A 23788-nucleotide genomic window follows, 5' to 3' on the forward strand; every position below is an offset into this window, starting at 1 on the left:
CACAAACTACAAACGAGGGACTAGTCTCATGCGTCGCATACAGCCCCCGTTTCACACGACGTCGTTGGCGGAATCGGGTGGCGATCTCGGGGTGCCGGTGTAAAGAAACGACGAGATGACCCATAGCCCACGACACATCAATTAATTGCCGGCGCCGGCAATTCCGTCCACATCCACCCTGAATCGATGTATCGATAACCATGTATACTACCACTATATACTTTATATATATGAAAGCAACCAGTCGAGACGCGAGAATTGAGTCTTCCATATCAGCCGTACACAAGGCGCAAAAAGCTCAACATCAACTCGGAATATCGAATCATGGTCAAAAGCTATCCCAAGATCTTACTCTTAGGCGACTCGCTCACCGAAGGGGCTTTCGGTGTCGACGGCTACGGTTCGGCCATGGTCGCGGATGTAAGCGCCTTCACTACGTACTGCCAGGCGTATGATCTCATGATATGGGTGTTTAGCAATCTGATCTGTCCGCCGATCTCTGATAGTACGCCGCCAAATGCGACGTCTTGAACCGCGGTTTCGGGGGATAGTGAGCTCTGCCTCGAGGAGGTGTGCTGATCGCATACTTGATAGAGAGAGACTGCTGATGGCTTCTCTTTGCACATCAAAGTAATTCGCGTACGGTCCTTCAGAAGATCAAGGACGGTGAATTCGAAAACGGAGTCGAAGCGGGACAAGCATCACCGACTCCCATCAAGCTGGTCGTAATCAACCTCGGAACGAACGACAGGTAAGGTACAAAGGCGTGCTCGACCTCCGGAGCAAACGCACCCTGGTGCATCAGATGCTTACGGCTGCTGTGCAATTGCCGTTTGTCATGATGGTAGCAACGCCAACGCGGTACGTCATAATGACCTGAAACTCGCATGCAAGCGAATCCCTACTAAACGCCCTCGACTTCGTCTTGTTCACCTTTTTTCAAACACGCAGGTGCCTATCGAAGAATTCGTGTCCAACCTGACCGCGCTCGTCACCTTCTTCAAGAAAACCCACCGATCAGACGTCCTCCTCCTCACACCCTCGATGTGCGACCCCGAAGCGTTCCTCGCATTCCTACACAGCCGGGGCATCGCCGTCGAGGATACCGGCAAGAGCAACGAGACCAGTCGACAGTACGCCGATGCCGTGCTCCAGGTCGGGAGGGAGACTGGATCGCCATCGGTGGACTTGTACGAGTTGTTCCTGCAGGTCAAGCGGGACGGGGTCAGGGATGAAGAACTGTTTACCGATGGCTTGCATTACACCCCGAAGGCCTATCGGGTAAGTCCACAGTCCACACCTCCTTGTTAGAACTCAAGATATTGCTTTATCAATTGGCATGTGCTATTAACCAATACAAAGGTACTGACCTGTTAGAACTCAAGATATTGCTTGAGATCTAACAGTCAAGTGGTGTATATTGATGATCTAGTTGTCCGAGATTTTCATCACCGGGGTGAGGTCCCAACTTGGGTGATGCTGACTAAGCATCACCCCAGTCCCCAGTAATCCTGGGAAATAATCCCAGTAATCATGGGGAAATAATCCCGGTAATCCTTGATTACACGTGCACGCGCGCCTACTTTCTACACTTCCCCTCGGACTTCTCTATTCAGAGGTGGACGACATTGGTGTAGGTGCCCTGTTGATCCTCAGATTCATGTCATTGCAAAGTAGTTGGAGCTGCTTTCCGGTGATTGGCTTGGTGAGGAGATCGGCAATCATCTTTTTGGTGTTGAGGTATTCGACCTCGATCTTCTTGTCCTCGATCAATCCCCTAAGAGCGTGATGCAAAACATCGATATGTTTTGTCCGAGCATGGTTGGTGGGATTCTTAGCCAATGCGATAGCTGGCTGGTTGTCCTCAAAGATGGTGACCGGTTTACCATCATGAAATCCTAGTTCTTGATCCATGATCGAGAGCCAGACCGCTTCTTTCCCTGCTGAGCCGAGAGCGATGTACTCGGCCTCCGTGCTAGACCAGGCTACTGTGGTCTGTTTCTTGCTCTGCCATGATACCGGTCCATTGGCCAATGTGAACACATATGCCCCGACAGATTTCCTGTCTCCCTTGTCTCCGGCATACTCGGCATCCGAGTAACCAGCAATCTTCTGATTGCCGTCTCGGTGATAGACAAGACTAGCATCGATAGTGCCCTGAAGGTACTTCATTACCCGCTCACATGCTTTCCAGTGTGTCTCCTGGTAGGTCGAACAGAATGATGCAAGGTGTGAGATTGCAAAGGAGAGATCCGGTCGTGTCCCCCGAGCTAGATAATTCGCCTTTCCGATGAACTCCCGGAAAGGAAACCTGGTATCAGGTGGTGGTCGGTCTTCAGGTGGGAATGCGCTGATGACCTCTTCCACTGGAGTCTTGACGGGATGACAGTCAATCATATTGAACTGTTCCAGGATCTCCCGAGCAAACTTCTTTTGAGATAGGGTGATGATTCCCTTCTCCCGGTCCTGTTCGATCTCGATCCCCAGTAACACCTTGGGATCGTCCGTCCACTTCATCTCAAACCTGGTGTTGAGCAAGGCTTTGGTTTCCTGGACCAAGCTGTCGGTGTCTCCTGCTACCAGTGCATCATCCACATATAGACCAAGTAGCACCTTTCCCTCCGGAGTGTCCTTGACAAACACCGACTGATCTGCTGAGATCGATGAGAACCCAAATCCACCCAGGATCTTTCTGATGTGCCGGTAAAACAGACGAGGAGATTGATGAAGACCATAGATTGCTCTGTTCAATAGGCAGATATGGTCCTCCTTCCCGGGTTCCTTGAATCCCTCAGGCTGTTCAATGTAGACGGTCTCTCCTTCCATGCTGCTGGAGAGGAAGGCGGTCTTGACGTCACCTTGTGACAGAACCATCTGTCTCTGGCACGCTCGAGCGATGATGTACCGAATGGATTCCAGTTTGACAACCGGGGCAAAGATCTCTTGATAGTCGATCCCAGCTTTCTGGGTGTAGCCCCGAGCAACCAGTCTGGCCTTTGGCTTTTGAGTACCATCGGGTAGGTCTTTCATGGTACAGACCCATCGGACTGAGATCGGCTTTGGTTGTCCGGTCTGCCTCGGGACCAGGGTCCAGACCTGGTTCTTGGCCATCGATGCCATCTCATCCAGCTTCGCATCCAGATAGATGGGATCGGCAGGATCCATCTCAGCCGATGTCAAGAAAGCTTGATCCATTATGTCCTCAAGCTTGGGTCCGTGTGCAATGGCCGCATGATCCTGGAATCTCTTTGGAGCTTGTCGGGACCGTCTTGCACCATCCGGTAAGACCTGTGGAATCCCCGATCCTTGAGCTGGTACTGGAACATACTCATAGTTCTTCCAGATACCAGTTCCTTTCTTCCGAGTGCTTTGTTGATCCACCGGGACCGGAATCCTACTTGGCGGCAGTGGTATCGGTCCTGCTGGCTGAACTGGGGCTTCCCCTATTTCAGGTTCGGCTTCCCCAATCTCTCGCTCAACTTCCCCCATCTCTCGCTCAGCTTCCCCAATCTCTGGTTGAGCTTCTCCAATCTCCGGTCGAGGATCCAGGATCTCTGGTTCAGCTTCATCAATCCTCGGTCCAGCTTCCCCGATCTCTGGATCAACCGGTTGGGCTTCTTCCCCGACAGTCAGTTCGGCTTCCCCGATTGCAGGTGAGATGTCCTGGAAGAAAATGTCTCCTTTTGCGATGTTGGTCTTTTGATCGGCCCATCTCTGGTCTTCACAGAATTTGACATGTACCGTCACATGTTTCTTGAGAGCATAGGGATCGAAGAGTGTCCAAGCTTTCTTGGCCTTCAACTCTTCCTCTCCATATCCAAGGAAGATGCACCGCTTTGCCTTGGGTTTCCAGATCTGACCAACCCGGTCTTCTTTTGGTATGTGCATGTAAGCGACACATCCAAACACCCTCAGATGACTGACCGACGGTCTCTTTCCAGTGAAGAGTTCTATCGGTGTCTTCTCTCCTGTCTTTGCGGTCCGGGTCCGGTTCCGGACGTATGCAAAGTTCTTTGCAGCAGCACCCCAGTACTTGTTACTGAGACCGGAATCGATCAAGAGAGTCCGAGTACCCTCTTTGATGGTCCGGACAGCTCTCTCCGCTGCCCCATTCTGTTCTGGTGTTCGAGCTGTAGTCATCTGAGCTCGGATCCCCTTCTCTTCACAGAACTGGCTGATCGCTCTGTTGTCAAATTCTCCCCCACCATCGGACCGAAGAACCTTGACTGATCGACTCAACTGATTTTCCCATTGAGTCAGAACCTGTTTCAACCATCGGGTTGCCTCTGATTTGGTCCTGAGGAGTTCGACATGGTAGTATCTGGAGTAATCATCGACCATGATCATGAAGTACTTGGCTCCTCCGATAGCCTCATCGAAAGGCCCAGCAAGATCGAAGGTGATCAGCTGGAGTGGTTCTGTTGACCGTGATGAGCTGTCCGGGAATCGAGCTCTTGTCATCTTTCCCAGAATGCAGCTCTCACACTGGTGTGGGACAGACGTCTGGTCAAACCCATCCACCGAATCCTTAAGATTCCGTATCGAGTTCCCACCCAGATGTCCCAGCCGTTGATGCCAGATATTCCCCAGTCCTGAGATCGATGCCGTGTTGGCTGAATCCATCTTAGGTAATGTCGGAGACTTTGCATTGACCTCATACAGGTTGGTATCCAACATCTTGCCGATCAAGGTCATCTTGTTGTTCTTCCTCAAGATCGCCTTGCCTTCCGTGAACATGATGTCCGATCCGGCTTTGTCCAGCTGTGAGATCGAGATCAGGTTCGAACTGAGTTTGGGAACATACAGGCAGTTTGCAAGATGTAGCTCTGCCTTCTTTCCTCCAACCTCGATGGTCAAGAAGATGTCGCCCATCCCCTCAGCATAGATCACCTGTCCGTTTCCGACCATGACAGGTGCAGTCATTCTCTGATAGTTTGGGGATAGGTCAAAGAACCTCTTCATCCCGAACATGTGTCTTGAACAACCTGAATCGATCAGGGTTGTCATCTTCCTAGTCGCAAGTGAGTAAGCCTTCTCAGTGATGTTCAAGGCTTGATCGGGCTGACATTGATAGAGGGTCATGGATTGCATAGCAGCATCAAAAGAAGATACAGCGGCAGCGGCCCTGTCACCACCTCTAAATCCCGGTCCCGATCCTCCTCCTCCGTGCCTCTGCCTGTAGGCAACCATGTCCGGGTGAGGGCAGGTGGGAGCCCGATGTCCCGCCTTGCCACAGGAGTGGCACCCATTGGGTTCGGCTTGAGGACACTCCCTGGCGATATGCCCCCTCTGCCCGCAACACCTGCAGATCCTGGTGTCGGTCCCGGTCCTGGTCCCGGTTCCGGTCCCGGTCCCAAAGGTCCGCCTCCCAACACCACCGGTCCCGAATCCAACTCCGGTGGTCCCAATCTTGGCATAACCAAACTTGGCTGCCATTGCCTGGAAGGCCTTCTCCTCATCCTTCTCGGCAATCTCCTTGTTGGCAATGTCACGGTAGGCGGCCAGAATCATCCTCTCGACCGACTCCTTCTTGACATCGACCCCCATGGTGATGTTCGACTGAAGGAACTCTCCAGTCTTGAAGTACGGGTGTCCCTCCGGGTAGGATCGGAGACACTTAGACCATTGGGCCATGATCTCCACATCCTCCCTTTGTAGCCCGTTGGCCTCCAGACCCTCAACCACCGTATCCAACCTCGCCATGTACCCCTCAAAGTCGTCTCCAATGGGCCGGAGGTTGGCGAACTCGTCGATCAGGATCTGGACATCGAACGAGGTGGTCTTGGAGTGGATCTCCTTGATCTTGTACATGGCCTTGGCCGGGTGATCAATCCCCTGGATCGATCGCTTGTTGACCCCAAGCGAAGGCCGGATGTAACCCAGAGCCTGGGCACATTTGAGGTCGTAGTCTTCAGCGGCCTCCGTCATCTTCTCGGTGATGTCCCCCTTTTCCGGAAGGACCGGTCTCTGCTTGACCGGTTCACCCTTGGCATCATACTTCACATAAGGAAGCAGGCGTTTGATAGCCAAGAGGTCTCGAATGGACTCCAGCCATTCAACATAGTTGACCCCGGCTCGGGCAAGGACAATGACCTTGGGTCCTTTGGTGGTGATCTCGTCGTCGGACATGATGGTGAAGGACAGCGAGGTAATGGAGATGATCGGTTTACTAATGTCTAGGGAAGGGGTGGTCTTCCTGTTATCCGGTGTAGCGGAGGATGTCTATCTGACTTGTCTATCTCAAGTTCTAGGTCGATCTGTCGACGTGGCTGATTAGAAGTTGACACGTAGAGAAGACGGGTCAACAGCTGGGCTCATAACCTGTTAGAACTCAAGATATTGCTTTATCAATTGGCATGTGCTATTAACCAATACAAAGGTACTGACCTGTTAGAACTCAAGATATTGCTTGAGATCTAACAGTCAAGTGGTGTATATTGATGATCTAGTTGTCCGAGATTTTCATCACCGGGGTGAGGTCCCAACTTGGGTGATGCTGACTAAGCATCACCCCAGTCCCCAGTAATCCTGGGAAATAATCCCAGTAATCATGGGGAAATAATCCCGGTAATCCTTGATTACACGTGCACGCGCGCCTACTTTCTACACTCCTTACGTCAGAAGGGGGAAGACAAGCATTATATAGGGGTTTTGAGAGGGGGAACACAAACCTCGCTGACACCTGGCCCATTCATTATTGGGGTCGACAGATCATCTCCCGGGTCCTCCGTTCGACGATCGACAAGGAGCTACCCCATCTCTCGCCTTACAACCTCCCCAAGATCGCCACGCCCTTCGTCCTCCTCGATCAGGACGATCCCGCTGCCAAAGCTCGTACCGAAGCCATGTTCAATTCCATGGGTGTGGATTCCGGCGAGGGCCTTGTAGCTCGCTGGAGCGAGATGATGAAGCAGCAGGAAAAGGCCGAGAGGGAGAAGTTGCTCGCAGAGACGTGGTAGGAACTCCGCCCGATGCGCTTGTACGGGTAACCGCTATGAATGGTTTGATATGGATTGGAACTACACTGCAAGAATTGGATGCGGTCTTTACGAGCGTTCCTTGCCGGATGCGTTGTCAGGTTGCAGATACTTGATTCTGCCTCGAGCGCCTTTACCAATCTAACCGATCTGACAGCGGAAGCCAATAGCTAATAGACACATTGATGCCCCCTTCACCTTATATATATACACGTCACATCACAATCCCCTTCGATGGACCCATCCTGTGCCCGATAACCCTGTAGAGCCCACCAGGTCGACTGACAGGTGATCTTTCTGCTTCTCAGGGGAATGATCATGAGAGATGTAGAGCTAGAATTCCAGATCATGAAGTCACGTGATCGCGTTTTCGCGTCTACTACATCAGCTTTCATTTTCACCTTTTACTATACTATATTCACTATTTCCCTAGTAATCAATTCATTGAACTTTGAATTGAGTTACTAGGTATGTTACTAGCAATTTGTATTCTCATGTCAATTAATTCATTGAACTTTGAATTGAGTTACTAGAAACTTCATGGTAGCGGCTCGAGGTTGAGACAAATCGTCCGGTAACCTCAACGCGTAACTCATTCAAGATACGACTACCTGATATCAGAAGGTCGAGCTAGAAGCCCTCCGGTACAGGGACTTCTGGAGCTCAAGCCTAGATTTATCAGAGGAGAGTCGTCGATCCGAAGACGAAAACGAAACGCTTCCACTACACCACGCATCAAACGAAAGGATGCCGCTCGAAGAAGAAGACCGCCCCAGTCGCCTCGAACGATTGCGAGGTGCTGACAACTACGACATCTGGCACGATCAAATCCGAGCTAGGCTTCTTGAGAAGGACCTCTGGACCTACTCGGGGGCCACCGGAAACCTTTACGACGCACGACCGAACTTCAAGATCGATGAGAAGACCTCGGACCTCCGAAACTTCTCGGAAAAACCTCTTACGGCGAAAGAGAAGTCTCTAATCCGAGACTGGGATCTCAAGAACCTCAAGGCCTGTGCCTTGATCGATACATGGCTAGGTCCCGAAGCGATCGGAATAGTTTCCGGGATCGAAAACGCCAAGGAGAAATGGGAGACTCTCAAAGCTACGTTCGGTCGAGCTGGCGTTGCTAATCTCCAACTGTTCAACGACGAATACGATGCCTTCCGCATGAAAGAAGGAGAAGATCTCGAGCTTCACTACGGAAAGCTACGAGGCCTTTGGAACCGTATTCAGAGAGCTGGAGGACAGAAGACCGAACAAGACGTCACCATGAAATTGCTTCGATCCCTTCCCCCGTCCTGGTCACCCACCGTACAGACCCTCACGTACCAATTGCTGAACGGACAAGTTGCCATGAACCTCACCTGGACGTACCAAATGCTTCAGGTTGAGGACCTCAGACGAAGATCGGAAGCCAGCAAAGACGAATCGCTGCAGGCGTTACTTGCCAGCCACCGCGGACCTCGACAAGGCCCGTCAGGCTCGGGAAGCCGGCCCAAGAGAGATCTCTCGAAGATCACATGCTACAACTGCCAACAGAAAGGGCATATGAAATCGGATTGCAGAAACGAGTACGTTCCCCGCGGAGGATTTACTCGAGGCAGGGGAGGACGAGAGACGGCACACTACGGTCAGGGCGAGGATGAAGAACCGATCAGTTTAAACCTCACCGGACTTGCCTCGGCTCTTCCCCCTGTTCAACGATACCCCAGCCCTCACATTCCGAACACTCAATACTCCAGTCGACAGCGGTACCCCACCGCGGATACCGTCAAACTCCCGGACTCGCATGATCAGTGGGACAGCGCGTTTCTGGCTCACGGGTTGGGACAAAGGGAGTTCATCTCTCCCGAAGTCGCCCTATCGAACGTGGCCAGGAGCGAGTGCGTTGTCATTGATTCGGGAGCTACGTCGCACATGATTGCTCGTCGAGATTGGTTCAGGAAATACACGCCGAGGAAACGAGCTATCGCCCTCGGAGACGGAAGAACCATCTATGCCGAAGGATACGGGGAGGTAGCGTTCTTGATGAAGGTTGACGGTAGGGTCATCAAGGTGGTATACGAGGACTGTCTGCATGTTCCCGTACTGTCCGTCAACCTACTGTCCGTACCATCTCTCTCCCGAGCCGGGCTGTCAATCACAATGCCGGCACACACGGGAGAGTGTAGGATTGTCAGAGACGGGAAAGTGGTCGGATGCGGAAAGCTTGACCGGGGACTATACCGACTTGAAACCCACCCGGATATCGTAGAGCAAGCTCTCGTCACTCAACATCATGAGCCCATCGGGGTCTGGCACCGAAAGTTTGGTCACCTTCACTACGACGGTATCAGGAAACTTGCCAGGCAGAACCTGGTGGACGACTTCTACCTCGATGAGACACCCGCTCCCGCTCAGTGCGAAGACTGCATCATTGGGAAGACCTCCCGCTCGCCTTTCAATGGAACGGTTCCTCGGGCGACAGCCACGTTGGAGGTCATCCATTCTGACCTATGCGGTCCCTTCGAAGTACAAGACATGGTCCATGGGAAGAAATACATGGCCCTCTTCATCGACGACTATTCGAGGTACACGGTTGCCTACCTGATCGCAAAGAAGGACGATGTTTTGAACGCCTTCAAACACTACGTCGCTCGGTGGGAGAATCAGCTTCCCGGGAAGAAAGTGAAGAAGTTAATCAGCGATAACGGTGGTGAATACATCCAATCGTTGTTTAAGGGATACACCGATTCCAAGGGCATAGTGCACAACACGACCATGCCCTACTCCCCGCAGATGAATGGAGTAGCCGAGCGCGCGAACAGAACCATCGTCGAAGGAGTAAGGACATTGCTGCACGCGAGCGGTATGACGAAGGGTGCTTGGGGCCTAGCGGTTGGATATTTTGTTCAAACTCGGAACATGCTACCGACCAAAGCTATTCCTGACACATCTGTTCCGTGGACGCTTTTCCATGGCGAGCGTCCGTCATTCAAGCACCTACAGATCTTTGGCGACACGGTATACACATATATCCCCAGGGAGAAGCGACGAAAGCTGGACGACAAGGCAGAGAAAGGGATCTTCGTGGGCTACGACGACTCAAGGAACTACTTGATTCTGGACAGATCGAACGGAAAGGTTCATAGAATCAGGATCCAAGACTGTCGCTTCGAGAAGAAGGAGGATCCCACCCAAGCTCTGCCCCCTACGCCGGACCCTACTCCGTTGGCGGAAAAGGTTCCCCTACCCGAGAGCGAAGATGACTCCGGAGAGGGACAAGAGGCTGGAAATGATACTGGAAGTTCGGAGCAAGTTCCCGAACCGGCTCGTACAATTCCGGAATCAAGTTCGACCGAGACGGACATCTCCAAATCGACGGCGGAGAAGTCTGCTAGGTCGACTACAACTGCGGCGAGCTCGAGACCGTCACGCATCAAGAAACTCCCAAAGCACCTCACAGACTACGTCAGGTCGTCTGCTCTCATTTGTGACGGGGACATTACGGATTGGGAAAAGTGCGAGATCGCCAGCTTGGCGAACGAGAACCTGACGGTTGAACAGGCTCTCGAAGGCCCTGACGGTGACAAGTTCCAGAAAGCGCTGGATGACGAGATGGAATCAATTCGACGCGCAGGCGTTTGGGAGTTGGTGGAGAAACCTGAAGGCGCGAACGTACTCACGAACAAGTTTCTGTTCAGGGTCAAGGAAGACGGACGGCACAAGGCAAGACTTGTGGTTTGGGGATTCGGTCAGAAGAAGGGAGAGGATTTCGAAGAAACTTGGGCGCCTGTTGCCAAAAGCACCGCCATCCGAATGGTGCTCTCCCTCGCAGCCTCGCAAGACTTAGAAATCTTACAAATGGACGTCAAAACCGCGTTTCTCAACGGGTACATCAAGGAAGACGTCTACATGTATCAACCGGAAGGTCACGCTGAACGCGGGAAGGAACATCTTGTTTGCAAGCTCAAGCGCTCCCTATACGGTTGCAAACAAAGCCCTCGATGCTGGAACGAAGAATTCGTCAAGAAGCTTATTTCGAAAGGTCTTGCACAGTCTCAAAACGATCCCTCTCTATTCGTTGGGGCTCTTCCGAACGGTGAAATCGTCTACATCGTTCTATATGTCGACGACCTACTCATCGTATCGAAGACAACCGACGGAGGGGCTGAGGTTCAGCGATGGTTGGAAAGCTGGTTCGAAATGACGGTCATCGGAAAACCAACCATCTTCTTGGGTATGGAAATCACACGAGACCGCGAGGCCCGGCGAATCTACTTGAGTCAGACGAAATACCTGAATACCGTACTGGAACGCTTCGGCATGGAAGAATCCTCCGACGTCACATCTCCGATTCTTGACCCGACTATCATGTTGAAGGACTACCAAAACGGTGACGACCCATGCGATAGACTTCCTTACCTGTCAGCAATCGGATCGGTCATGTACGCAATGCTGTGCACCCGGCCTGACTTAGCTTTCGCTGTCGGTGTACTCGCACGATTCTCGTCAAACCCGCAAATGTCTTCTTGGAAAGGAGTAAAGCGACTCCTCCGATATATCCAAGGAACCAAGGACTACAGCCTGATGCTGGGCGGGAACGACCTCGAGATTGTTGGATACGCCGATGCCGACTACGCGAAGGATCCACTCGGTCGCAGGTCAGTCACCGGTTGGGTGTTTACGATGGGAGGTGCGATCTGCTGGAAGTCGAAGAAGCAGAAAAGCGTGTCGATCTCCACCACAGAGGCCGAATACATGGCACTCTCAGCTGCTGGTAGAGAGGCCGTTTGGCTCTCCCGATTGAAGGAAGAACTCGGATTCGACTGGAAGGCGATCGTGATTCATGAGGACAACAAGTCGGCGATCGCCCTTACGAAGAACCCCATCATCTCCGAGCACAGCAAACACATCGACACCCACTACCATTGGGTCAGGGAGAAGGTTCTCGATCAGTCGATCGGAGTAGTGCAAATCGCCTCCGAACGAAACGCTGCGGACATCTTCACGAAAGTCGTTCCCGTCACCACCCTCGCGAGGCACCTGGAGACTCTCGGACTTGGAAAGCACATCATGAAGGCCTAGCGGGCAGTCCAATCCGGTGGAGGCCGTCCTCGACGTGGAACTCAACCCGACATCTCGTTTCCGAACATACGAATATAGACACACTCGTTTATCAGACCGAACAACATTCTGGTGGAGGCCCACCGATTACGAAAATACTACGACGCGTTGAACGTATCGCGACCCGACATCCGATCTCGACAACGACATACACACTCGTTTACTCCTTATTCATCAACGACTCTATCTTCACTCTCGAACTACGACAAACATACGAAATATTACGAAGCGAAAAAGGGTGGAGGTGAAGTCACGTGATCGCGTTTTCGCGTCTACTACATCAGCTTTCATTTTCACCTTTTACTATACTATATTCACTATTTCCCTAGTAATCAATTCATTGAACTTTGAATTGAGTTACTAGGTATGTTACTAGCAATTTGTATTCTCATGTCAATTAATTCATTGAACTTTGAATTGAGTTACTAGAAACTTCAGATCAAGCAGGCCTGCACTGACATCGACAGCCTTCGTCCGATGATATTCTGCTGCTGTCCTACTGCATGCCATGATCGGATAAACGATCGACAACACCCTTGTGATGGAGTTGGTATCTCGTCCCAGGATCAGGCGAAGGACGTGTTGAAGGATGGTGGTCTTTCCCGAGCCGGAAACTCCCGTGGCTATAATGGTGTAGGCCATCTTTGACGACAAGAGAGCTTGGTCGTTATCTAAAGAGGATGGGTTGGGATCATCTCGATTACTCTTCAACGTTCGGTCTAGAAACTTCTCCATGTATTCTTTCCTGTCATCCCAAGAAAAAACCGGGAACGAATGGATCGGCACGGGATGAAAGAAAGAAAAGTCAGTCAAGTAACGACTTTCTTTCTGGTAGCGAGGTGTCGTCGGGTCAGGCTAGACTGGGGGACTCACAGAACCTCCTCACTCTTAGAAGAGATAGTCCCTGCCTGGATTCCTCCCGGATTGACCGTAATTAACACATTGTTCCCAAGCTCGTGGTAGATTTCGTTTCTGTCGAAGGATAATTTCAACGAGGCGGAAATCTCGCAAGCCTGACGGGAAGGTCGATTTTCCTTGACTGGGTTCGTTGAAGAAACCAACGTTAGGTCGCTTTCGGACGATGAACCCCCGACGGCTACTCACGTGTCTGCTTGGCCAGAGTCATCTGGCGTAGAGAGTCTTGCAAGTTTCTTCACGTTGGGTTGTTTGATGTCGGATAATCAGAGAGCGCTAAAGCTGCAGATAGTAGGTCGATTTGAATATCTCTCAAGCAATAGTTAGGGACAAGTCGATCGCATCCCCTTGAAGTCCTTGTTGGTGTTATACCCAGCTTGTCCAGCGGGCACCTACCCATGCTGATGTCATAGAAGTATGAAGTTTCATTGATGGAGGGCACGGGGCGAGAGGATGGCAGAGAAATGTTTGATGATGAGGGGCAAAACCCAAAATCCAAGCGGGATCGGGTGAGATTTGATGGATCGCCGTGAGATCCAAGCCCATCTCAATCGGGAGAGGATCATCAAGTTGATCGGGCGACAACGGGCAACGGATAGTCGCGCATCAGACCCCTAAGTCCCCCTCGCCTCCCTTGCCAATCCTCACGGCTTCTGTGATTGTGGAGCGGAAGTCAGATTCGCACATCCGGGCCTTCTATTTGATTGCGTTTCATCTTGACACGCGAGTGCGAGGGGTCCTTTTGATCAAGCTATCAAGCGTTCAATCGCCGGAACCCGGGCCGCGCAGGGGTGAAGGGGGAGAAGCTTTGACACAAACTCGAAATTGAAACGGGGTAACCCCTGAATGGAAGACTCCTCTTCAGCGCGCGGTCGATCGAAATTGAAACGGGGTAACCCCTGAATGGAAGACTCCTCTTCAGCGCGCGGTCGATCGAAATCGAAACGGGGTAACCCCTGAATGGAAGACTCCTTTGAGATGGAGTCGCGGGAGACAATCGACCGGGCGATCAAGGGCTTCTATCGTGGATCGAGGTGTATGCCCCACATGGTCTCTCCGCGCTCCGAGATGACCGGAAGATCCTTAGAAGGATCAAAGCCGATTGTCAATCCGTGATCCCCGACATTCCTCTAGTGGAATATATATAGGTGGTCACCACGTCGTGCGATCCGTAAGTTATAAGTTACCCTTCCCATACTGTCATTTACATCTTCCACCTACTTTCCGATACCACTCCCTGTACTTACGTAAGCTTGACTTCACGCCAAGTGAGCAAAGTCTTTGCCAAGAGTTATCACCGCGTCAGATTCTCATATTGGCTCGCATCATCAGCATGTCCGCCCCGAACCCCCCCAAGGACAAGGTCAACACGAACCCTGCAACTCCCCTCAAGCCCGACATCAGGTATGTTCGCACCCCACTTGCTTCGATCGTCTGTTACCTACGTTAACATATCTTGCATGCTTTCAGTTCCCGCATTGCGAAACTCAAAGGTCACGTCAAGCCCACGGCCTTTAACACCCCCGTCCGCCAGTGAGTGGTGTTCTTTCCATTGCCGTCTCTGCCTTCGAACACAATTGACATCATATCACATAAACAGGGGGATGCTCGAAAATGAAATTGTCACGAAGAAGGCAGGTTATTGGAACGGATTGGGAGATCCTCCTGGAGAGAAGGTGTCCAAGAAGGACGTCAAGACGGGCCTCGTTGACAAGAGGGTAGAGGAGATCGAGAAGTTGAAGTCTGAGTAGAGGATGATCTTGGTTCCCCGCCGTGTAGATGCAATCTATGAAGATACATCATGTCTCGCTGACGATATATGGGTCGCTGTCTCGACCTTCTGTCTCGCCGATCTCCGACCGGTGACGAGAATGGAAGCGATCACAAACATACTCGTACATATCAACAGAAGCCTGAAACGATCCGCCTAGTATACAGCTCAGTCCGTGATATCTCTGCCAAACCTATCGGCGACAACTTTATCGATCTCCCGCCGCTGCCTCAACCTGTCAACCTCCTTCTGCGTCTCATGGAGCCGAGCCAACAACTCTTCTCTAATCTCCGCGTCTACTATAGGTTTGGCTCGTAGTCGGTCGATGTTCGCTCTGCCTGAGACAGCGGCTTTGACTGGGGCGGATCGTTCGACCCTGCATAGCCTGTTGAGGGCATGGTTGGCTGACTGGGAGACTTCGAGCTGTCTCTCGAGGCGCTCAACTTGGAGCTGTAGCTCATGAATGCGTCCGGCCTTTTGACCGGCTGTCATTCCCGACGTAGCTGAACGGAGATCAGCCTCATCGCCGACTGTAAAGAGGCAGCAACAACGTTTCGTCAATTGTCTTCAATGAATGTGCATCTCCAGTCGAGGGGTGTATTACTGACCGTTTAGTTCCCGCCTGGCACAGGGTGATCGAGGAACGACCTCCTCCCTCGAAGTGACATCCACTTGACCGTGACCATCGTCGGAATTCGGATCGGGGGTGGCGAATGCTATGAGGAATAGCATGAGGAAGTGGAGTTGGAGCCCGAGGTACATGCGCAGCCACATGCGCAGGTACATACGCATGTGCATGTGATCCCAGACAACAAAAGTTGTTGACGATTGACAATTGCGTGATGTTCCCGCTTACAACGAGACCGTTAGGAATCCCGAGCTCGTCTATCGCAATCCCGAGACCGTCTGTCGCGATCCTTGTCGACCTCTCGGGGCTGAGATCCTGGGGAACCGATCCTGCTCGATTGCCATCATCGACATCCCACGTCGACATCGAGGTTGGAGTCTGGGTCCGATGATCTGGTTGGAGTCTGGGTCCGATGATCTGGATGAAAGGATACGATGCAAGAGAGAGTACAAGTAGGTTAGCATCAGGAGAAATGGTACGTCAGATTGAGGATGCGTTATCTTTCAACCGAAAGGAAGGCGGACGAAAGGAAGGATGGATGGATGATGGGGTAGAACACGATCACCACAACGACGACAACTACTCACGCATACGGACAGCAGTCAAAGATCAAGGCGACTTTACTTGGCGTCAAGATGATGCCTTGTCGTTTCTTATCGTTGAGGGTATTCAAATCGCCCTTCAAAGGAGTCGAGGTCGCCGCCGTCTCCTCCCGCCCAAACTCGTGCTCGGTTTGTCTCATCAAGTATCCGTCCCGTTGTGCCTGTACCGGATCCCCAGGGGGTGGTCTTTCCGTCATGGGAGAGATGGTGAAGGACGGAGTGCAGGATGGTTGTTGTTGTTGTTGCCGTTGTTGTTGTCGACTTAAAGGACTCGAAGTAAAGGTCCTTTCTATCGACACGGTCGCAAAGGTCGTTGTTGGTGGTTGATGCGCCGATGTGCGGTTTCGCGGCGAGCGAGGAGATCTCCTATACATCCTTGAATACGGTAGCAGGTATGTTCAATTCGTCAGAAGGAAAGCGAAGAGGTTCGAATGAAGTAAAAGGAGATTCAAAGGAGGGTCAGGAGGGGGGAAAGGCGACAGGGCAGGGGGGAGGGTCCGAGTGCAAGTATTTGTACTTATAGTCTACAGAGCTACAGGACGCTCTCGTCGAGGTTTGAAGGTTGAAACCTCCTTTGATCGGAGATGACCGCGCCGGATGCTAAAATAACACCGGGATGATGAAGGGGCCCGACCAACCACGCATCAGCGATAAATACCTCGACGACATAGTTTGAGCTCTATCAATACTTCGTCGGTCTCATCCTAAGCAGGCCCGAGCTGGACGAGCGTCATGTATCCATATGCGGTATCGATCTGGTGAGCCCCGTGCTGACTCTTCCTTCGTCTCGCATCGCCTGGCGCCTAACTGCCAGGTCCTCTTAGACAGCGGGTCGAGTGCGAGCCGACCCGAAGTTGTAGTCGGACTTGAAATCGCCTGGGCTCACACTCGAACTTGACTCGGTCGCAGATTCGGCTCGACTCTCACACGGACTCGCACTCGATCCCGTCTCTTCGCTGCGGTGACAGGCCTGACTTTGGCTAACACCAAGGTTTAGTGGACCCGGCAAAGACTGCGAATGGACCGTACAAGGATGGCAACTGGATTGTTTCCTTTCACGTGCGATAGGGGCATCGAGTGGGAATGAACTGGGACTGATTATGCCTACGATTTTCCACCATCCAGTTGCTGTGGCCAGGTGGTTAATCTCCAAATGTCTTGGCCGATCTTGAGGTCGGCGATCTCGGAGCATAAAGAGATAGCCCCATCCCTGTGAAGACACCCTCAGGCGGCGAGACCTCAACTATACCTTCCTGGATTTTGTCTTGTTCATGGTGAGCGCTTGAGATTCTCCACGTGACAGCCCACCGCCGTACTGCTCTGACACGACACGGCACGACCGCTCGGGCCCATCTGGTTCAACGTTCTCTGGCTCTCTGTCAGTGAGACTATGGGCGAATTCACCTCAGGCAGCATGGAACCACCATAGTCGATCTGATCGATGCTCTCGGAGCAAGGAACCACTCGTCCTTCCTTCGCCCTCCTTCCACACCAAGACACCATGGTGAATTATCACCATATCTTGTCTCTCAGCTCCGGTGAGCTCGGCCCGCATCCCGAGATCGAACAACAACCGCCCGGCTAATGACGGACGAACTATTGCCGTCTTCAAGATGTCGGACCGCCCTCCCGTCGCCCGTCCGGATCGTCCATCGCCAGAACTTTCTGGCCACCCCCCTTACCCCGGATCTGACCAATGTGGCGAAGGTTGAGAGTAGTGTCGATGGATGCTTTGCGCGAGAAGATATCAACGACAGCAGATAATGCCATTCCCGCATCGAGATCGGTGGCCCGCGGATCGTCATCTGAGCTCCTGGCATTAGGGATGCTGTGAGCTGGGACGACCTACAAGAACACGATTGACGAACAGGCTTCGGTCGGCTGACCTACCCAATCTTCCGTTCGACGTTCCCCTCTGCTCAAGCTTAACTTAAACGCGAACAGGAAACACCGCTCGACGCTGTGGGGTCAATCCCGGCCTTCGGGATCAAACGTCGATGACGACGTCAAACAACAACTCGTCTGAGTTGGCGGTAAGGTAGGTAGATAGGGTTGCTAAGCCTAGGAGTGGTAAGGGATGTCCAGGTAGGCAAGTGCTGTTCCCGGTAGACTATAGGGGGGGGTAGGAGGTAGGTAAAGTCGTGTAAACGTTACGTGATTCAGGTCACGTGACGTTCGAAGGTAAAAGGTGATATCTCCGATCAAACGCGATACGTCGAAGTCGTATAAACTCGAAACCTCTCGGGGTGGTAAGCTAGCAAGGGCCGTACTCTGACGCCGATCTACTTAACCTTGTCCGGAAGCCAGCTATAGATCCGTCGTCTTAAGCGGGTGATGGGAAGTAAACGTGAAACGCGAAGCGGCGAATCAGCGAGGTCGAACGGTAGGTGTATACCGAAAGTGAGATGTGGGATAAAAGCTATGAATAAACGTCTACTACTGGTCTCTCTACTGCTTGCTTGACTACTACAACGGTGAAACGGCGATGGAAAAGAGGGGAATCGAATATCGAGGTGGGGACCTTTATACGTGTCTAGCGTACGCTTACGCCAGCGCGACCGAGTAAAGTACCGGAACGGTCTATACTCCGGGCCGTGCGTCTTCCGCTTCTCCTCTGCCCGTATGCCTCGACCTTTACACGTGTATCCCGTCTCCCGTCGTCCGATGAAACCTTCTAATCCACCGTCGGCTGCCGTCTAGTAATCCACCGTGACCAACAGCGGCGAGGTCGAGGTAGTCGAGAGCGAACCGCGGATGTAGGAAGTAGGCGACCGTCGGGGCCGATAGATTCCTGTCACCACAAGTCGTTCTCTTCTTCCCTGCAATGTCCTCAGTCGCTAAAGCGGTCCCTGACGGGTCCACGCCGCAATCGAACCACGGTTCAACAAGTAATCCTTCCCAGTTGAATCGGTAAGGATGAAGTTGTCTTCGGTCTTGGAAGTAATGAACACCGGCGTAGGTCCTCGCATAACCTCCTGAGTAACGGTTACGGGTCGGTGTTCGTGCCTATCAAGACGATCGTCTCTCCAGCGTCCACTACCAGCAGGTGTGATCCTCTCCGCGAGCGGTCGAGCGGGAGTTCTACCGGTCATCAAACGGGGAACCGAGCTAGGCCCGACGCCTCCGTAGAACGGCGCAGCCCTCTCGATCCTCGTATTCTCGTTCACCCTCAAGGGAACCCCGGCCCTTGAGTCAATCGTAGTCCTCATCCTTCCCAGCAAGGATGGAATCTGCCCTTCGAATCGGTACCACTTCGGAATGGCCTTAACCGAGTTCATCGAGTAGCTCCGGCAGCTCAACTCGAATGCTTCCTTAGTACTCTTGATCGGTGCCCCCTTATGATTAGAGATGTACCGGTTCAAAGATAAAGGTTCGGCAAGGTCCAATCGGATCAGGTCGTAGTTGTCGTCCGTTCCGACCCGTGTGAGGGCGCCGCTCCTCAATACTTCTTCCAACCAAGGGCATCCACGGCCCTGTCCATGCGCGTTGGTACCACAGCGTCCACACTTGAGGATTTCCTCAGTGGTCCGAGCTCGTGCAACACGCGCCGCCTCGTTGGGCTTCGTAGTACTTTGTTCCGCCCGGGTTTCCTTCTGAGCAGCCCCGCTGACTCTAGGTGTACCCGTGACGATAGTAGGAGCAGGCATAGCCTTGACGGTATCTGGAATGTCGTCGCCCCAGCTAGAAGGGGTTTCCTACTGTACCTGAGCAGAAACTCTCTCGTAGTTGGTAGGGAGTTGGTCGTCGGTATAGCTGTCGTCTTCGACGCTATAGTCGACCTCGTCGTTGATAAAACCTTCGTCCATCTTGCCTGATGCTGGATGTGTCTTCCGTCGTATGCTCTTCAGTCTTCGACCGTATCCCGTGAGTCTTTATACCCATCCCAACAGCAGTGTCCACCAGGTACCGACGTGAACACCTTGCTTAGGAACGTGTTTCAGATGGCAGAGGTGTAGTCGCGCTTTTGTCCATGTACGACCGCGGATGCAAATTCCTACGCGCGGGAGGTTTCTTTTTGTTCCAAATCGTCGTCTTTGTTCCTCGGAATCCCTACACTTCAGTCGGGTAGATCGTCGCTGTTCTCCTGCCTTTAGTATACCCATGGGAAGTTGTCGCTCGCTAGATTCTTCGTCGGAAGATAACGTCATCGGGAAACGGGGTGCGTCACCTCGAATTTCCCGATTGGGTAAGCAAAGCACGTATCCACCTAAGAAGCTCGAACTTAGATCATCGATGATATTCGCTGCCTGATTTCTCTCCTTGATATGCCTTATCGTAGGCACAACTGTAGTAGTACTCCAACTCCGCCATAGTCGCTGTCGTCGAGCGGAAGCAAGTTCAAGGGTCCCGTGACGTCGCGTACACCGATTTCGAGCTTCTTCGAAAGGTATATAGTCTAAGTCGTTTTGTCGTTTCCGTCTATCCCCCCTTCCTCCCTCATATCTCTCTCTTCTCTTCTTCATACCTAAAACGTCAAAATGTCCAAGGCTCCTAAGAAGAACACCCCCTCCCCTGCCAAGAAAGGTACGTATCTCTCTCTAGTCTTCATCCTTCTTCTTTGCTGACCTTCCTATTCTTGTTCTCCGTAGCCAACACTTCTCCGAGGAACCTTCCTCGGGGTCCTGGGTCTCACCGGCGTAAGTCGACTCGAGTACGTTCTCTTGGCTGAGTCTAATCCTCCTTCTCGGTTCCTCGTTTTAGCCCGTCCTAGCGGTTCGAGTGAGTACGAAGCTGGTCCATATTTCGTATAGGTATACTGATCCCCGATATATGTATTGCAGCCCCGCCACCTCGCTACGAGCCCGGAACGGCTCAAAACCCCATCGTCGTCCGCGACGATTCTCCCATCGTCGTCCGCGACGACACTCCCCCCGTACGTCTCCCTCCTACGTCTTCTTCTTCCGACACACTTAACCAACCGATCTCTATCCTTCTTCGCTTCAGCCTCCGCCTCCCTACGAAAAGGAGGCCCGTCGCGAGGGATGAATGGACTGCGGTTGTAGTCGTGTAGTCCGATGTGACGATGATATCGTCCCGTAGCCTTCTCGTTCTCTCTTCTGATTTTTGCTGCAGCAGGCTTCTCGACGGTTGTGGTGCTTCTTCCTAATCTCCGTATTATTCCGAACTTCCCGTACACGTAGTATCTCTACGTGCTTACGCACAAACGTCCTTTCGTTGTCGTCTTCCCCGGTCGTCCGCCGATCCTTCGACATACAAACTCTGTCGTCGTATCCACTGCGCGGGTTCTAGCGCCGTCGTCGTCGTATCACTTCGCTACTCGGATCGTCGTTTTTTCTGTTCTTTTTGTCTTCTCGTGGTTTTACCGAATTGCCCAAAGAAGCTATGCTTCTTAGTATACGTTCCCCATATACTTAAGAAGCTTCATGCCCTCCTTCTTGATGTCTTCTTTCTTCTCGATATCCGGTATTTCACTATCTATCTCAATCACATACTTCTCGCTCGTACTCCATCCTAGAATAGTAAAACGTTCCCCACAATGAACTCTTCCTTCCACAATGTCGAATCCCGCCCGGATATCACTGCTCCCGTGTGGACCAACGCGGATGCCTGGGCGTTGATGAACGATGAATGGAGGGTGAGGAGTCGTGAGGGAAACCGCTGCTTCCCTCTACCGGAATGGAAACAAGTAGGCCCTCTCGCTATCCTTCCTAGGCCTTCCATTCATCTCGATCTAACTTTCTTCACAGCGCTTTCTATTCGAACTATTCCTCGCCGTCCGAACGATCCTCCGGGATATATTCGGATTCTATATTCCCTTTCCCGGTACCGGCGCGGTCTTGGGTTTCCCGGGGGACGTCTACAGTCTCCTCGATCGCATCCTGTTTCAGGTTGCGAGGAGCCAGGACCCCTGGCGCAAGGAGGCGTGGCTCTTCTCCTTCACGCTTCTTTTGACGAGCGTGGCAGGGTGGGCGAAGGTTCCCGAGGCAGAGATCGAACTGTCGTTGGGTTGGATGCTGGAGTATGGGAGGAACCATCTCTACTCTCTCCCGCGGCCATCGTCCGAAGGCACGGAGCTTCTAAGGTTCGTCTTCTTCCGCATACTAGATATCCCGTCTCTGACTCTCTTCCATATTTTTTTTTCGTTTGAACAGAACCCCTCTGTTCCGTACCGTTCTCAAGGAGGAGACCGATGCTCGGTATGCCGAGTTTTTGCGATGGCGGTCGGTGCTGTCCCCTAGGGATATCCTCATCATATCCCACATGACCCAGCTCCCGCTAGCGTGATTCCTTGTACGGTTTTCCTTCTTTTTATGTCTATATAATGTTTTTCTCTTCTCGCATTCCTTTCTCTCGTTCTCTCTTCTACCTTTTGCCTTTCTATCCTCGTATCCTTCCCTCTTTCCGACTAGGCTCCCCGTCCTAGCCTCCCTATCAGATACGTAGGGTATCGCGAGCCGTGGGCACCCAAGGTCCGGTAGGTCTTGGCTCGTCCATGTCTCGCATCCATCCCCACTGTCGCTCGATATCTTCTTCTTCATTCCGGTCTTCCTCCTCTTCGTCATCCGTGGAATCTTCTACTTCCCCGTCTTCGGGTAAGATCACTTCCGGTAAGCCTTGAAGAATGTCGAGTCGGTAGTACGGGCGTAAACGCGTATGCGCCACCAATTCTTGGCGCAGCGCTCCATCTAGCTCTCGGATCCGGTAAGCTCTACCTCTGGTCTGTTCCACCACAACATAAGGTCCGAACCATCTATCTGCGTCCTTGGTTTGATATGTGACGTCTCTTGCAGAATCTCGCAACAGAACCCAATCGCCCGGCGAATAAGGTTCGTTCATCCTTCGATCGTGTCGTAAGTTGTGATCGTTCACAGAGATCTCCCGAGATATAGCTAGCCTCTCCCGCGCTAACTCGATGTCCTCCTCTCGTCGCAGCAGTTGCCGTATTCTATGATGCAGTAGATCCCCGCTACTGCACCCGTCCTCGTACCCTCTCACTAAGAACGTGGCTTCCTCCAAGTCGAATGGTAATACGCAATCTTGTCCGAGCATCAACCGATATGGCGTGTACCCTGTAGTCCGTGAATAGGTAGTCCTTTTGGCCCAACAAGCGAAGTCGATCAGCTTGTGCCAAGGCTGCTTCACATCCCTTGCAACTCGGTACAACGCTTCCTTGAACGGTCCATTCCCTCGTTCCGTCATCCCGTTGGCTTGTGGGTGGTAAGGACTAGTCCGTATGTGGGTGATCTTGAACTTGGCCATCTCAATGTTATAGCGGTCACGTGACGCGTCGGACGCGCCGTACGCGACTCCCGTATGCGACTCCCGCCGGGGGTACTTTTCGGTATTGTTATGTTGATGTAGAACTAGTACCCTTGTAATAGCTCTACATCCGTTATTACATCTAGATGTCTACCCATACCTTGCCTCATTCCTGCGTCCCGTCAGCCTGTCCAGGGGGACCCCCATCGGGGGCCGCTCCCGGGCCTTACAGAATAACGGATCATCAAAGGACCCCGAATGGGGGAGCACGAGGAGGTAGCCGGATCCCCTTGCAGCTGGGTGCAAGCGGAGTACCCAACGGTCCAGATAGCCATCTGACGTTGGTAGGAGTGTTCTACCCGGAAGGAGTGCCGGTCCAAGCACTCATGTTGTTGGATTCGGGAGCGACCGGGATGTTCATGGATCGGACATTCGCGTCGCTACATGGATTCGACGTAACGGACCTCGAGACGCCGCGGGTAGTGACGGTGATCGATGGTCGGGAGATCCAGGGAGGAAGGATCACCCAGAAGGCTCGTACGCTGGTACGTACGGGAGTGCACCT

The 23788-nt window shown here is 52.4% G+C and overlaps 7 protein-coding genes across 7 annotated transcripts; 4 read left to right on the top strand and 3 right to left on the bottom strand.

Annotated features, from left to right (window-relative positions):
- Window positions 1–324: 324 nt before the first annotated feature.
- HD553DRAFT_341787 (SGNH hydrolase-type esterase domain-containing protein) lies at window positions 325–1403 on the top strand (the record flags this gene model as incomplete). Its single annotated transcript, XM_046182670.1, has 6 exons — window positions 325–420; window positions 507–550; window positions 632–751; window positions 849–861; window positions 952–1281; window positions 1386–1403. The coding sequence occupies 6 exons, from the start codon at window positions 325–327 to the stop codon at window positions 1401–1403; spliced, it is 621 nt and encodes a 206-aa protein (XP_046036775.1).
- Window positions 1404–12488: 11085 nt separating this feature from the next.
- HD553DRAFT_323754 (uncharacterized protein) lies at window positions 12489–13212 on the bottom strand (the record flags this gene model as incomplete). Its single annotated transcript, XM_046181427.1, has 3 exons — window positions 12489–12831; window positions 12960–13125; window positions 13191–13212. 3 exons carry the CDS (start codon window positions 13210–13212, stop codon window positions 12489–12491), a joined length of 531 nt encoding a protein of 176 aa, XP_046036776.1.
- Window positions 13213–14334: 1122 nt separating this feature from the next.
- Window positions 14335–15090, top strand: HD553DRAFT_323755 (uncharacterized protein; the record flags this gene model as incomplete). Its single annotated transcript, XM_046181428.1, has 5 exons — window positions 14335–14405; window positions 14472–14534; window positions 14602–14719; window positions 14781–14863; window positions 14940–15090. The coding sequence occupies 5 exons, from the start codon at window positions 14335–14337 to the stop codon at window positions 15088–15090; spliced, it is 486 nt and encodes a 161-aa protein (XP_046036777.1).
- Window positions 15091–15383: 293 nt separating this feature from the next.
- On the bottom strand, window positions 15384–16376 carry HD553DRAFT_323756 (uncharacterized protein; the record flags this gene model as incomplete). The annotated part of the gene is made up of 4 exons (XM_046181429.1): window positions 15384–15488; window positions 15629–15817; window positions 15909–15979; window positions 16025–16376. The coding sequence occupies 4 exons, from the start codon at window positions 16374–16376 to the stop codon at window positions 15384–15386; spliced, it is 717 nt and encodes a 238-aa protein (XP_046036778.1).
- Window positions 16377–18839: 2463 nt separating this feature from the next.
- HD553DRAFT_323758 (uncharacterized protein) lies at window positions 18840–19808 on the bottom strand (the record flags this gene model as incomplete). Its single annotated transcript, XM_046181430.1, has 2 exons — window positions 18840–19697; window positions 19719–19808. The coding sequence occupies 2 exons, from the start codon at window positions 19806–19808 to the stop codon at window positions 18840–18842; spliced, it is 948 nt and encodes a 315-aa protein (XP_046036779.1).
- A 672-nt stretch (window positions 19809–20480) lies between these two features.
- Window positions 20481–21356, top strand: HD553DRAFT_323759 (uncharacterized protein; the record flags this gene model as incomplete). Its single annotated transcript, XM_046181431.1, has 5 exons — window positions 20481–20526; window positions 20592–20639; window positions 20704–20721; window positions 20784–20875; window positions 21144–21356. 5 exons carry the CDS (start codon window positions 20481–20483, stop codon window positions 21354–21356), a joined length of 417 nt encoding a protein of 138 aa, XP_046036780.1.
- Window positions 21357–21499: 143 nt separating this feature from the next.
- On the top strand, window positions 21500–22248 carry HD553DRAFT_341796 (uncharacterized protein; the record flags this gene model as incomplete). The annotated part of the gene is made up of 3 exons (XM_046182671.1): window positions 21500–21649; window positions 21711–22045; window positions 22116–22248. The coding sequence occupies 3 exons, from the start codon at window positions 21500–21502 to the stop codon at window positions 22246–22248; spliced, it is 618 nt and encodes a 205-aa protein (XP_046036781.1).
- Window positions 22249–23788: the final 1540 nt, after the last annotated feature.

Source organism: Filobasidium floriforme (genome assembly GCF_021052385.1).
Source record: "Filobasidium floriforme strain CBS 6241 chromosome Unknown HD553scaffold_10, whole genome shotgun sequence".
In the NCBI taxonomy this organism is placed as follows: Eukaryota; Fungi; Basidiomycota; class Tremellomycetes; order Filobasidiales; family Filobasidiaceae; genus Filobasidium; species Filobasidium floriforme.